The sequence below is a fragment of the Dunckerocampus dactyliophorus genome, chromosome 2 (assembly GCF_027744805.1).
Source record: "Dunckerocampus dactyliophorus isolate RoL2022-P2 chromosome 2, RoL_Ddac_1.1, whole genome shotgun sequence".
NCBI lineage: Eukaryota > Metazoa > Chordata > Actinopteri > Syngnathiformes > Syngnathidae > Dunckerocampus > Dunckerocampus dactyliophorus.
The window spans coordinates 3,014,654-3,029,841 of NC_072820.1; the positions used below are offsets into that span (position 1 = coordinate 3,014,654).

A 15,188-nucleotide genomic window follows, 5' to 3' on the forward strand; every position below is an offset into this window, starting at 1 on the left:
AATATAACATAAAAAATATACATATTAATAATTCTACACCCATAAGCAATATTCCTATCTGGCTATTTCCGAAACCTGAAGTAGATATACATATAACAGAGTTAAAAAATAAATGGAAAGATAATGAAAAAGGACATAAGGCAAGTCAATATATTAAAAACAAATATTATGGTTACTTAGATATGTATACAGATGGATCAAAAAGCGAAGAAGGGAAGGTGGGGATTGGAATTTATGTACCAACAATGAATTATAGCATCATTAAAAGATTACCTGACCAGCTATCGGTTTATACAGCAGAAATGATGGCAATTATTATAGGCTTGCAATGGATAGAGGAAATAAAACCAGATAGAGTGGTATGCTGTGTGGACTCTCTGGCAGCATTATATAGTATTAAAAATATGGAATCAAGTCGAGAGGATTTATTATTAGAAATACATCAAAACTTATTCCAACTACATATGTTAAAAATAGACATAAGATTTTGCTGGGTGCCTGCACATGTAGGGGTGGAGGGGAATGAGGTGGCAGATAAAATGGCTAAAATGGGAATTAGAAGGAATGAAATGATAGATATACCTGCTGGTAAAGGCGAAGTAAAGGCAATAATCAAAAAACAAATGATGGAGAAGTGGCAAAATAGGTGGGATGAGGGTAGTAGCGGGAGAAAGTATTATAAAGTACAAAAATCTATCAGCACACAAGGGGTGAAGAGAAAAAACAGAAAAGAGGAAATAGTGTTAACTAGGATGAGGCTCAATCACACCGGGTTAAATGACAAGATGTTTTTGATAGGGAAATGTAAATCAAAAGTATGTATGGAATGCAAAAGTATAGAGAACGTAGAACACATATTACTACACTGCAAGAGATATAGGGAAGAACGTGTAACGTTAAGGAAAAGAATTAAGAAGATAGGAAGGGAATGGAGCATTGAGGGTATCTTAGGAACAGGTGGGGAGGGGGAAAGAGATATACAGAGGGCAGTGATAGAATATTTGAAGGACACAGGATTATATAATAGAATATAGATAAGTATTAGAATATTTTAGTATTATATTATATAGTATTATATAGTAATATATAGTATTATATAAGTATTATTATTAGGATTATTATTAGTAGTAGTATAAGTAGTCTCCTCACTATCTAAGATAGCATAAAGTAAGATACTGTATATGGCCCATGTTACATACTCCGGTACAGTAGGTGGCGGTATGCACCTTTTCAAGTCATGGTTGCAACCCGCCATTAAACTAAAAGAAGAAGAAGAAGAAGAAGACTCTGCCTCCATCGACTGGTCAGCTTCAAATCACGTGTAGATCCAAAATGGCGTCAGATTTCTCAAAAGCAGTGTTGCTAACTTGGCTACTTTTTCTAAAATTACCAGTAGCGACAGGTGAAGAATTAAGAGACCTTTTCTGTTCTTTTAGAGAAGGAATCCTTTAGAATTTATCACAGCTACACAAAGGATGCATTATGCAAATTACATTAACGTCATGGAGCCGCTTCCGGTGCCTTTTAGGACAACCAATAGCTACTCTCCTTACTGAGGAGTGGCAGCATTGCTGGAAAGCGGGACCAGCGAGACTGTCCTAGTTCATCTGCCAAGTCATGGCGTCTGCCAGCACGGGGACCAGAGTGTCCTGCGGGAGAGATTTAAATTGCGTGCCAGAGGTAGCCGACACTTTAGCAGCGGTCGCCAAACTTGGGTGAGAAGAGGTTTTGCATTGTACCCGACGGGGAAATTGAATTTAATATCAACGCATGATGCCCGCTAAGCTAGCCGGCGAATTACCAGCACGTGCCCCCATTAGCAATACTTCTTGAGACCGATGCCTTTGTACGACGTGATATGTTGACCGATCTGATATTTAAATGTAATAGTCTGTCTCTTCTTGCCAGGTTTGACTTCGTTTGCATGCCCCTGTTCCACCCGAGGTTCAGGAGGGAGTTTGAGGTGGAACCCGCTAAATCTCGACCCGGTGCCCATACACGGTCAGACCTGCTGCTGTGTGGAAGAGGTCAGAACTTGTGTCCATGATTCGATCTGATGCGTTCAATACACAAACGCCTATACTTTGTTATTCTTGCAAATTCAGACGTCATAACTGCAGTATCCACATGTTTATGTGCACATTACCACAAGAATACAAGCGCTGTATTGAGTAAAAATGAAAATTTCACCCAGAAAAGCAGTGTTTACCTGTTTGCATCATGTACAGACAGAAGTGACCACATATGATATCTTCTTAGGGCGCATTCACACTTGACATTTTTGACAGGGGTTGTGATGTCATCGTTTCACCATAGAAGCAGATTTGTGGGATTTACCCACTCTTTGTGTATGTTATGTCCCCTTTTAGATTGGAATACTCTTGTTGTTGGGAAGCAATCTCCATGGATTGACACAGATTCAGAAATTGAGACCGTACGCAGGAACTCGGAAGCTGTAAGTTCCAGTGAACTGGTACAGATTGTTGGGGTCAATCTCATCGTTATTTTTGTATTATTCTCTCCAGGCTCTGGCACAGGAGCTACACTTCTCTGCCTACTTGGGTCTGCCTGTCTTCATGCTGCCACTGAATGGGCCTCATAAAGCCAACCTAGCACGTCTGCTGCTCAATCACATCCAGTCTGGACACCACACCACAAATGTAAAAGAGTGATCGATGAAGGTCCAATACTAGACAAATTATTGAACTTCTGCTATCCCCTTCTTATTCTTTTTTTAGTTCTGGATTCACGTTCCACTGATGGCTCCTGAAGACATGCGGGAAGACCTGATTGAGAATGAGCCGGCCACTTGTACTGATGAGACAACTATGGATGAGAAGACTTGGAACTGGTTGGTTTAAAGCTATTTCACTGCACTGTTATAGTTTTTTGACCGTACGGTGGTCTAGTGGTTAGCATGTTGGCCTCACAGTCACAGTCAGGAGATCGGGAAGACCTGGGTTCGAATCTCCGTTGGGCATTTCTGTGTGGAGTTTGTATGTTCTCCCCGTGCGTGCGTGGGTTTTCTCCGGGTACTCCGGTTTCCTCCCACATTCTCCCACATTAGGTTAATTGGCGACTCTAAATTGTCCATAGGTATGAATGTGAGTGTGAATGGTTGTTTGTCTATATGTGCCCTGCGATTGGCTGGTGACCAGTCCAGGGTGTACCCTGCCTGTCGCCCAAAGTGAGCTGGGATTGCCTCCAGCATACCGCCGCGACCCTAATGAAGAGTAGCGGCATAGAAAATGGATGGATGTTGTTTTTTTATTTTATTTTATTTTTCTCAACTTTGCGCTTTTAATTTCACTCTCTCTCACGGTTTTTCCAAAATAGATTAACTCATTCAATCCCAGCCATTTTTCGAAAGACAACCCCTTCAGTACCGGCCATTTTAGAACATTTTGACTGATCTTTCATGGCACACATAATATTGTGTTTTATGGCTATATAAACATAGAACCTACCAAAAGAAAGATGAGACTCCTGTCTTTCTTCAGGAAAAAAAGTTTGTGTTTACCTTTTTCCGTTCTGTGGTAATCTGCAATAGAACATTGGTAAGTTTGAGGAAAATATCAGTTCCCAACTAGAAAAGGGGGATTAGATACATTTCAAGCGTCAAAAAAAAAAAAAATGTCACTAATTTTTTTCCCTCGCCTGCACTTTTAGGTGGCACTCATTTCGAACACTTTGTGATTACAACAAGAGGATCTGTCTGGGTGAGAACATGTTGCCAAGATGCTACAGGTTCTAACCACCTCAACATAACAAACTTGTACAAATGAACACTTTCAAATTTGTATTTCCAAAGCGGTTGAAGTTGGAGCAGACATGCCTTCAGAAACTGTGATTGACAAGTGGCTCGGGGAACCCATCAAAGCAGCCATACTTCCTACCAGCATCTTTTTAACCAACAAGAAGGGCTTCCCTGTTTTGTCAAAGGCGCATCAGCGAATAATTGTCCGTCTTTTCAAGGTAGGAACAAGGGTACAGACAACATAGGCCATGTGTAGAATCACTTTAAGTGTGGTTATAGTGCAGGAGGGGTCCTCGTATGGTCTCATCCTAGGACCCACATTTTCCAGTGGTCATTAAGTTGCAACCCTCTTTTATTTAAGTCATTTTGAATTTGTATTTATTTTTTAACATTTTTTTTTAAACATTGTTTTTGTATTTGTATACTTTTAAGTTGTTTATGTTTTATTATTTACACTTAAAGTCATTTTATTATTTTTAAATTATTTTTACACTTATTTAAGTCATTTTTATTAATTTGTATTTTATTTACACTTGCAGTAAGTCTTTCATTTGTATTCATTTATTCTTTCATTTGTTTAATTAATTTTTCTACTTTTAAGTCAAACCAAGCGAATGTATGTTTTTTTTTTTTAAATCGCCTGTCATCTTTTCAAACATTAAAACAAATAATTACATATCCAAAGTGCATTTTAGAGGAATTTAAGGGGTGTTTTCAAGGAAATGAGGAAGAAAATACCACCTGCATGTATACTAATAATGCATACATTAAAATAAAATATAAAAAAGACCATAAAATCTGATTTAAGTCAGACATGAGTTGTATATTAGATATTTTAATGGAATTTTTGACTTGCTGTCTGCAACCCACCCAGAATGGGTCCGCTTTTGGGTTCCGATTCACCGGTTGAAGACCACTGGTATAGCGGAACCGGAATAAGTCGACATCTGGCCACTGCGTTCTTATTACAAAAAAAAAAATCCTGCTTAAGATGATGCTCACATACGTGGTCGACTGCTTTATGTAAAATTGGTGTAAAATCGAGCCAGTCTGAGGGTCGTCGACATAAATGGCCTCCACCTTGGTGAAAAGTTACTCTAATCGCGTAATACAACAGTCTACGGTGTTTTGGGATTTAAAGCACCGATGGTTTTAATAAAAATGTTCATCTTTCACAGCTGGAGGCACAATTCATCTTTACAGGCACAAGTCGCCACACTGAGAAGGACTTCCGTTCCTACCTGCAATATCTGGAATACCTCAGTCAGAACCGGCCAGCACCTAATTCCTATGAGCTTTTTGCTAAAGGTTATGAAGACTACCTCCAGTCTCCGCTACAGGTACAGACACACCTTTTATGTCTTTATGCCTATGTTCACTCTACAGGTCAATTCTGTTTTTTTTTTTTTGTTTTGTTTTTTTTTGGGGGGGGGTGTTGCTCATATGTGACCTATCTGATTTTTTTTTTCCCATGTCAGTGTGAACAGCACAATTCCCATTTTTCAAATGCAACTCGCATATATCCGACTTGTACGTCATCGAAAGGCATGTATTGCCGTGCTTCGATAAAGCTACTCGGTAGGGATATCCCGATCCGGCTGCAGATGTGCTGCGTTTTGAAAATTGGATAATATCGGCTTCTGCCACGAGATCGGGCCGATCCAGCTGCCGTATAACGTTCGCAACTCTGGGCCACAATCCAACATGGTAGGTACGAAGAAGAAAAAAGAAAAGAAGAAGAAGAAAACGCAACACCGCCATGTAGACATGTCAACAGTGTACCGTAGTGAAGTCACATTGGATGCTGGATATTGGGCTCTGTAGCTACAGGTGTAGGTTCCCCGGACTGCTGTGTCACTGTGCGGGGAACTCGCATGGGAAGTGCCATTCTAAAAGGCTGTTTTTTTATAACTAGAGAACATCAATAAATTACTATTCCATTGAAGAGAGTTTGTCAAAAAAATGTCATAGTCAAAATCACAACACAAATTGATCTATAACCACGTCAAATGATTAATCCTACCCTAAAAGTATTTTGCACACCCATTTCTTCCAATTTTATGTTTTATTGGATGGACTTTTATTGGATTAGGGAGCTGACTCACAGAGGTTTGTTACAAAAGCCAAACAATATTGTTGGTCGCACTGTGTAATAAACAAGTAAATTCAGCAATACTATGGTTGCATTATTTTTAATGCTTTGAAGAACTATTTTCATAACCATACTCCACAAGTTCATGTTTGTAACAAAAGCTTATTATATATATATAATCTCGGCGAACTCTCTTCTTGTTATCCAAAAATGATCTTTAAAAAGTGTCAGTGAAGCGGCTCACGTTTCCTGCCACCCACATGCTCCGCGGAACAGACGGGGCAGCAAGTTCTCCACAAACTGCCATAGCCAAAATTCTTGCCTTCTTTCTTCTTAATCTGCTACGCATGATCATTTGGTTAGGAAAATGTTTACTCCTGTTGCACAAAATCCTTGAAATTGACACAAACGTGGCGAGGAGAGCACACACACTGCAGCAATGTTTACTTCCATAAACACATGGAAATGCATGTGACATCATGTTTTTGCGCACGCACGTGACTTCCCGGACACTTTGCGTTCACATTGGAAGTCACATTTTTTTAGTAATATGAACAACCACATAAAAAATTGGATTTTAACAAAAAAATCCTAAATGGGCATCTTACCCTGCAGTGGGAACATTAGACTAGTCACAATAACACATTTTGCTGGTCGATAAGTGTGCTACAAATGATCGTCGATAATCGATATTATCGACATCTTTTTGGGAACATTGCTTTCATTATTGTCATGAGAGGTATAATTCACATTTGAACCACTAGATGGTACTCAAGTACAGTGCACCTATGTGAGCCACATTAGCTTTGATGTCCTTCAACACGTCTTCTTTCACTCAGTTATATAGTTCAGGAATTGTTGTTTGTGACATGTAACGTCCTCCCAGGCAGTTCATACTCTGTCAAACATTTGTAACATTTTCCAAAATGTAGCGACTGACACTCTCCGTGATTTTGTTTATATTTACATTGCTGGCCAAACGCCTCAGTAATCGTTGGCTGTCGGGACGAAGGCTCTGCTGCACCTCCCAACAGTAGGGTTTTTTTCCCCCCAGTTGGGAAAACCGAAAGGATGGAAAAGGATGGTTGTGTTTCAGTTGTGCATACAAGTCAGTCGTGGTCCCCTGCTTCCTCGTCACTACTTTCGAACAAATGCGACATATTGGTTCGTCGGTGTTCATGCACTTTCCTCGTTCATTCCGTTTAAAACCCAAATATTCCCACACTGGAGGGGTTCCATTCACTTTAGAAGCCATCACTTCTGTGCCGTCATTCATGTTAGCATATGCTTTCTGATGAGGCTCACGAGTAGCTGTGCCTCCACAAAGAGGCTGAAGGATAGGACAGGAGTGTTCACTCTCTCTGTTCATTCCACTATAAAACCAATGTGCACAAACAGATGCAGAGTGAACCCTCTTGTCATCCAGCATGTGTGGTACAGAGAGACGATGACAGAGAGACGACAGATGAAAAACACACGTGTACAATTTATCAAGATCGTTTTAATTTTAATTATTATTACCTGTTTTGTTTGTTTGTTGTTTTAATTGTTCGATTTATGGATTATCTTAACAGGCCTTGTGAACGTAGCGTATGTGATTTTGTTTTGTGTGTCAAATGTTTGCCTCTTCCATTTAGCCCCTGATGGATAACCTGGAGTCCCAGACATATGAAGTGTTTGAAAAGGATCCTATTAAATATTCACAATACCAACAGGTAAGACCTGCTTAACCCCCCCTCCGAATGTTTTTCTTCTTATAACATCAAACTTAAGGAGATTCTTAGTGTAACACGTTTCATGAAAAAGAAACTGTGTTGTGTTTACAGGCTGTGTATAAATGCCTGCTGGATCGAGTCCCGGAAGAACAGAAAGACACCAATGTTCAGTGAGTGAAGTTGTTTCCTACAGTGGAGCCTACAGTATGTTCCAAAGTCCAACTGTAGCCATCATGAAACCTTTTATTAACTCATTCAATACCAAAGACATGCTTAGACGTTTTGATAAACCCAAACGCCTGTTCCCAACAATGTATTTACATCTGTTTTTTTTTACGTTTTTATGCGTGAGAGGCAAAAAGAGGTGATGTAACTCTACACTTAACGCATGTCACTTCCAGAGCAATTATAAGCCATAAGAACGGCCACAAGGTGGCAGAAGTGCATTTGATAAGCGCTTAGCATGGATCATAGGTGGAAACATCACACATGACAGGAAGGAGGAAGTGAGAGAGCGTGGAGGAGTATTATTATTATTTATTATTATTCAGTAGTATTATTATTATTATTTATGATGTATTATTGAAATTGAAGTCATCTGTTACGTATTTATTTATTCTTATTCTATTTTCTTCTTTTTGTCTAATTTTGCTTTGTTTGTTTTATTTTTAAGTGATTACATTTATTAGCACGCTTTTGCAGAGCTGCTGGAAATGTACATTTCTCTTGTATATAATTAAAGTATCTACTGTATCTATCTAGAGTATTGATGGTGTTGGGGGCAGGTCGGGGTCCCCTGGTCAACGCGTCGCTGCGTGCTGCCAGGCAGGCAGACAGAAAGCTGAAAGTGTACGCGGTTGAGAAAAATCCCAACGCTATCATCACGTGAGTGGCCTGCTAATCATCGTCCTTCCTGGCTGTAAAACACAACCGCATTCATCGTGACTGGCAAGGCTGTTGGTGTTCATAGAGCTACTGTATGCTTACATTTCCACAGGCTAGAAAACTGGCGCTTTGAGGAGTGGGGCGATCAGGTGTCCGTGGTGTCATCTGACATGCGAGACTGGGTCGCACCTGAGAAGGCGGACATTATTGTCAGCGAACTGCTTGGATCGTTTGGTGATAATGAACTTTCCCCAGAGTGCTTGGACGGAGCGCAGCACTTTCTCAAAGGTGCCGAATTTCATACCCAGCGTTAGAAACACCTGCACCATTTATGCATGACAAATGATTTGATGAGATCAATACAGTTTTCATTGACACTGCCAGAGTGAGTTTAATAATGAGCTTATAGTTATGGTAAGATGAGTAGTGTACAGGCATATGGAAATAAATCAAGCAGAACTTATGTCATTTTAGGAGTTAAGTTTGGATGAAGAGATGGTTGAAAGGCTCGGGAAGCCTTTAGAGCGTGGGTGGGCAAACTACAGCCTGGGGGCCACATCCGGCCCGCCAGTTGCTTCCAATGCATTTAATATAAACTTTTAACATACAGACTGGCCACGGCTTGCAAGTCGTCAGTCGGTCAATCTGAGACAACCTTTTGATATTTTAAGTAGCGTTTCACATGCAGCGATCCAGGCAAGTACCTCACCCATGGTGCCAAACAAACACACACAACTTAACCTACCCACTGCACTGTCTGGGAAGTAAAAAATCTATATTCCGGGTGTCTTATTCAGGAAAACAAAACTGTAAAATGTTATTTGATGGTGTCTGATGTTTAAAGTGCTCCTGAAAAAAGGGACACATGCACATAATAGCAGGTTGTATGACACTTTTACAGATAAAATAAGACAGGTAATTCCAGGGGGACTGTTAGAATCGGAAGCTTAAACTTCTGTGCGTTGTGGTGAAGAGAGAGCTGAGCCGATAGGCAAAGCTAGCAATTTACCAGTTGATCTACGTTCCTACCCTCACCTGTGGTCATGAGCTTTGGGTAGTGACCGAAAGGATGACATCGCGGGTACAAGCGACCGAAATGAGTTTTCTCCGTAGGGTGGCTGGGCTCTCCCTTGGAGATAAGGTGAGAAGCACTGTCATCCTCTTGAGTAGAAGCGCTGCTCCTCCATATTGAAAGGAGCCAGATGAGGTGGCTCGGCCATCTGGTCAGGATGCCTCCCAGAAGTCTCCCTGGGGAGGTGTTTAGGACACGTCCGGCCGGTAGAAGGCCTCGGGGAAGTACCCAGGACACGTTGGAGAGGCTATGTCTCTCAACTGGCCTGGGAACACCTCGGGAGGAGCTGGACCACGTGACCGGGGAGACGGAAGTCTGGGCCTCCCTGCTTAGGCTGCTGCCCCCTGCAACGCGACCTCGGATAAACGGAAGAAGGTGGAATGAATGAATTTGTGGATTTTGGACGAAAATCTTTTTTTATTAATAGGAAGAACCTCCCATTTTGTGCTCATAATCTCATAATTTGGCAGAAAACCCAACGCTTGACTTGCACAAAAAGTAGTCGGACACAAACTTCAACTTGTTGCAGAAGTGTTTTTTATATGCATTGTATCATCTTGATGTTTGCACCCTTACTCACACATCGCAAACCAACAGGAGGAGCTTATCAACCCAAATGCAGACCCCACTCACGGTGTAACAGTACCACACGGACTACGCAGGTATCAAAATAGACGCTTACACACTAATATGCATGTAAAACAATACTAATTTACACTCATTTGTAACCTGCAAGACATGCTGGGAAGCCCCTGTGCACACAGGAAGTTACCCAGCATGCCTTACGGGTTATATTTGAGTATAAAATAGTGTTGTCATGCATGTGTACTGTATTAGTGTGTAAGTGTTTATTTTGATAGTCCTTGTGGTGCAGTTACATTTTGTTCCACATGATATTTACTTGTAGATGGTTTCTTTTTGGTTGCGCTGTGAGTGAGCAAATATTGTCTATTGGAAATACACAGCATTTCCTCAAGTAAACTGATTTTATGTGCAGTATTGCCCCAGACATAACCCAGGCTTGATTAGAGTATCAGAAATAGGCATTTCTACTGGCGTCTGAATTACTCGTCTAGATCCACTGTGTTAAAATTTTGAGATACTGAGTTTTTTTGGGGTTTTTTAAATAGTTGTATGCTAGAATAATCCACATTGTTAGGAAAAAAGGTATTATAGAATTTCAACTTGTTTTTTGAATCTGTATATCCTGCAATTTACTTTTCCATGATATTCAAATTTATTGCAATGCAGCTGTGGAACTGTACTATATTATGCATTACTCCTGCTAATTCTCATATTTTGTTCATCTCTTGTACCCTTGTAAGATAGGAATTAAGGATAAAAATGCATTGTACACCACTGAAATGACAATGATAAATATATTGTTAAATGATTCCCTCTATGACAGCCTCAGTCCAAACTGGACATAATCCTGATCCATCCCCCTACTGGATTTCTTTAGTTACTCTGAATGTCCTCCAATCCCATTCGGTTTTTCTTTTTCTATCATGTCTCCTGATGCCAGATGACGGTGTGAGCATTCCCTGCTCCTACACGTCATTCCTGGCCCCTCTCTCCTCCTCCAAGCTTTATAACGAAGTCCGAGGCTGTCGGGAGCGCGACAAGGATCCCGAGTGCCATTTTGAAATGCCATATGTAGTACGCCTCCACAACTTCCACCAGCTGGCTGACCCCAAACCATGCTTCACTTTCACACACCCCACAAAAGGTAGACAAATCTACCTTCTTATTTCATTTGCAGCAGTTCCAGCCACGACACTCATAATTTTTACCTTTTTTTTCCAGATATGAACAATAATCGTTACCAGTGCCTCAAATTCTCCGTGGGATGTAACTCTGTACTCCATGGCTTTGCCGGGTACTTTGAGACCACGCTCTACAAAGATGTTACTCTCAGTAAGTCTGTTTCCAAAAGGACTTTTGTGTACACTATGGTGACGTTTGACTATTAATCGTTTGTTCTCACTAGGTATAAAACCTGATACGCATTCACCCGGAATGTTTTCTTGGTTCCCCATTCTCTTCCCCCTCAAAGTAAGTTCTCCTTTACAGTTACAGGTGGTCACTCACACTGACTCTCACCATATAAACAACACATGAAGTACAGTAATAAGAAGATCAAAGGCTCCCTGACATGATTCATGAACTTTGCGTAAATATGTTGTGTACTAATTATGTTCTACATTGTTCCATTTTTCGAAAGAGAACGATAAATGAGCAAAAATAACATTTATAGTTGATGGCGCCACCCTTGACGAGCTAGCCCTCACAGTTCAGCGTCGTTCCGGAAGGGACATCATCGGGGTGACACCTCTCAGCTAAAGCAGAGTAAACAAACGCTTCTCGAGGTAGACGGTGGACTTAGTTCAGTTTATTTCTCATCAAAATAGGAGTCATGCCAAAAGATTGTGTTGCTGCTGGATGTTCGCAGTATCCGAGTGATACTGTAAGTTTTCCTTTCCCAAAAGAGGAAGGTTTAAACAAAAATGGACGAAGAAAGTGCAGAGAACGAGCGACAAGATGGAAGCCTACCTGGAGTTCTCTTCTTTGCAGTGATCATTTCACTGATGACTGCTATGAAGGAACATCTTTACAAGATTCGTTTGGCTTGAAAGTACGCTATAAATGCATTTTGGAAAAGAATGCGATAAATATATGAGAATGACGTCACAGTTGCCAGAGAACAGAGTAAGTCATGTCTTGTTTACATATTGTCATCTGAACACTATCCCATGATAGCGACAAGGCTGTAAAACATTATACATGTTGTATAAACATTTTTTCACAGAGATACTGTGGGGGGTGGCGGCGGCAAATCATACAGTAAAGGCTATAAAGGCCCCTTTATGCTCATTAAGAAGCAACAATTTAAGGGTAAGCAACTGCAGAGTAATTTACACTTACCATGCTTTGAAGGCGACCAATCTTCATCTCCATGCCTTTAAGTCTCAACATTGCTGAATTTAACAAGGCATTTCTGCAAATATGGTACCTCATGTCCTTAATACTTCATACCAGGAGATGGCAACACGCAGCACACTTGAGCCGATGTTCGAGGTGGCAGGAGGGGACGTGGTGGGTTGATGATGATGACTGGGTTTGCTTGAGAAATGAGGAAGAGTATCACAAGTGGATCAGACATTTTGGTGAGCCTGGTGACATCATAATATACAAATTAGCTGAGTAAGTGTACTCCCATCACAAACTTGGGGTCGTACTGATGATTTTTCTCATTGACAGTACGCCTTTATCTCTAACCATTTTCCAGCTACTTTTGAAATAGCAATACCCAAACTAAAAAAACCTCTGGCGCTTAAAGGGTTAAGGCCATGTTCCACAAGTTTCTAGTTCATTTCCAAATGTTTCGCCCCTCTTTTCTCCTCAGAATCTATTGACACATGGCTCAAATCTTGGCTATAATCACTGTAAACATCCTCTGTCTCACACACCGCTACGTTTGTTTACCTCAATGATAGTACTCCCATGAAATGCGTGAACAGCGCCATCAGTTGTAAATGTGATTTTTATGATTTTCACGAATTTACCGTTCGCTTTCAAAAATGGAACAATGTAGAACCTAATTACAAACAATATATAACGTATTCAAGCAAAGTTGTCAGCGACCCTTTAAAAACAAGAATTAAATTACGGCTAGTCTGGAAGGATATCCTCTTCTTTTCCCAGATGCAGCGCATGGAATCCATGACCCCTCTAGTATTCATTAGCATTCAATAATCTTTATCCTTAATGACGGTCACAAGAGTTGAGCGGTTCAGACCAAATAAGGTGAAATATTGGCGGGCGTTTCTCCTCTCTGAACTTTTTATGTGATGGCTTTCCTTTTCTTTTGCGCACTGACGCCTGAAGAGACATAATTCACAAGTCTAAATAGTAACACTGTGCTGCGCATGGCGCAGAAGGGGAACCACCAAGCGTCGTAACACTGAGGACCACCTGTAGTTAGATTAAGAAATAAAATAAACATTGTCAAATTTTTCCTCCTCCTATGTTCTCCTTTTTAATAGCAACCCATCTCTGTGTCTCGGGATGACTGTGTCACGGTGCGATTCTGGCGCTGCAACAACGGGAAGAAGGTCTGGTACGAATGGGCCGTGACCGAGCCAACCTGCTCGGCCATTCACAACCCCGCAGGACGCTCGTACACCATCGGACTGTAAACATTCACACGCAGTCGTCCACACTCGTATGTAATTGTCTTCTGTTGGGATGCGTGTACGCCTCATTTTGTCAGCTCTACCAGGAGTCTGATTAGGTGGAAGACAATGCACTTGTTCAACTTCTTCAGTGACCTTGTTTTGTTGTCTTTTTTTTTTTTTCTTTGTACTGCTGCACCACATACACAACACATGCAATCCAGCACACAGTATGCCTTATTGCACACATTTCATAAGATTATGAATACACAACACAAGAATACAGGACTTTGACATTACTTACTATGTTGTCCGGAGCTCCCTCGTCATACCGTTATTTTGTATCTGTATAATCCATGTCAATAAAGAGTGTAATGTTGTACTCTCTGCAGATTTGGGAATCATGCATTATTAGCTGTTACACAACAGTCCGTGTGACAGCACTTCATTTTATTATTGCCCCTGCTGCATATGTCTTCTCTCTCAACTGTGTCCACATTCTGTCCTAGACATTTAGAGAGCGGTTGCATGGTGTCATGTCATGGATCATGCCCGCCTCAGCGGTGCTGTGCTTTCACATCGCGGTCAGTCTCCTGTTTCCTTCTTTCTGTGGCACCGAGGCTTTAATAGCTGCGTGCATGAAGCAACAACATATGCTGATGTTCAAAATCTTTGCCAAACAGAAATGATGTTATGTTACCCAGCATGCCTTGCAGGCAATTCAATTTCTTTCTTCTATTTGTTGGACCTTTCAACTAAAAATTTCATGTATCAAGTATTGGCAATATTGTCCCTTGTATTCACTTGGTATCTGAGTGATACCAAAATGTGCCCCGACTTGAATGACAGATGTCCCTATGGATGTCTGCGGTGTTTCCTGTTCGTTCATTTATTTGTGGCAGACTGCCACGAATAGATTTGGTGCTACCTGTTCGCCTTTGCTCATAAACACATTGTAATAGGATTGTCTGTGGGCTTGTCGTTCCAACTCCGAAACGTAGATGGCATCGTAACTCTGCTTTGTAACACACCTCATACGAACCTGGTCTGCCAGAGAAGAAGATGGAGCAGGAGGGATCCGTGGTGCCAACTTAGCAACTTAGTCACTGTTTACAGAGTCGTCAGACCCTAAGATTGTAGTTCTGTGGGAAATTTTCCAACCCATTTTTCAACTTCTCAGGGCTATCATTGCGTGCTGTAAATGGATATGTCATTTTATGCTGTATGGTTTGTTTGTATGAATAAATATGTGGCTTACACTATAATGTCTTTCAAAAGTTGTAGTCCATAAACCATTGAATGGCTGTGAGGAGGCGGCATCAACGATTCATTCACTTGCTTTTACACCGTAGGAAGGTCGACTCGCTACAATGGGATTCAATTGCGGAAGTCACGAGGAAAGCCTTAGTCGGGTCATTTGCGTCACTTCAAGTTAGTCGGAGTTAAACAGGAAGCTGAAGATTACGTATTCACAATGAAAGTTCATACTTGG

General features: G+C 41.0%; 1 protein-coding gene across 1 annotated transcript; it reads left to right on the forward strand.

Annotated features, from left to right (window-relative positions):
• The first annotated feature begins 1,551 nt into the window (after positions 1 to 1,551).
• prmt5 (protein arginine methyltransferase 5) lies at positions 1,552 to 14,934 on the forward strand. The gene is made up of 16 exons (XM_054769003.1): positions 1,552 to 1,715; positions 1,909 to 2,027; positions 2,370 to 2,455; positions 2,526 to 2,660; positions 2,739 to 2,851; positions 3,670 to 3,719; positions 3,812 to 3,975; positions 4,936 to 5,097; positions 7,487 to 7,564; positions 7,676 to 7,734; positions 8,327 to 8,449; positions 8,562 to 8,737; positions 11,047 to 11,250; positions 11,328 to 11,438; positions 11,512 to 11,576; positions 13,568 to 14,934. Exons 1-16 carry the CDS (start codon positions 1,618 to 1,620, stop codon positions 13,718 to 13,720), a joined length of 1,896 nt encoding a protein of 631 aa, XP_054624978.1. The 5' UTR covers positions 1,552 to 1,617; the 3' UTR covers positions 13,721 to 14,934.
• The last annotated feature ends 254 nt before the right edge of the window (positions 14,935 to 15,188 follow it).

Excerpts from the sequence above, each read along its gene's own strand:
- prmt5 (XM_054769003.1), top strand. The coding sequence starts at position 1,618 with ATGGCGTCTGCCAGCACGGGGACCAGAGTGTCCTGCGGGAGAGATTTA. Across the intron at positions 7,735-8,326 it reads CAGAAAGACACCAATGTTCA|AGTATTGATGGTGTTGGGGG; the intron begins GTGAGTGAAGTT and ends GTATCTATCTAG. Across the intron at positions 11,577-13,567 it reads CCATTCTCTTCCCCCTCAAA|CAACCCATCTCTGTGTCTCG; the intron begins GTAAGTTCTCCT and ends CCTTTTTAATAG.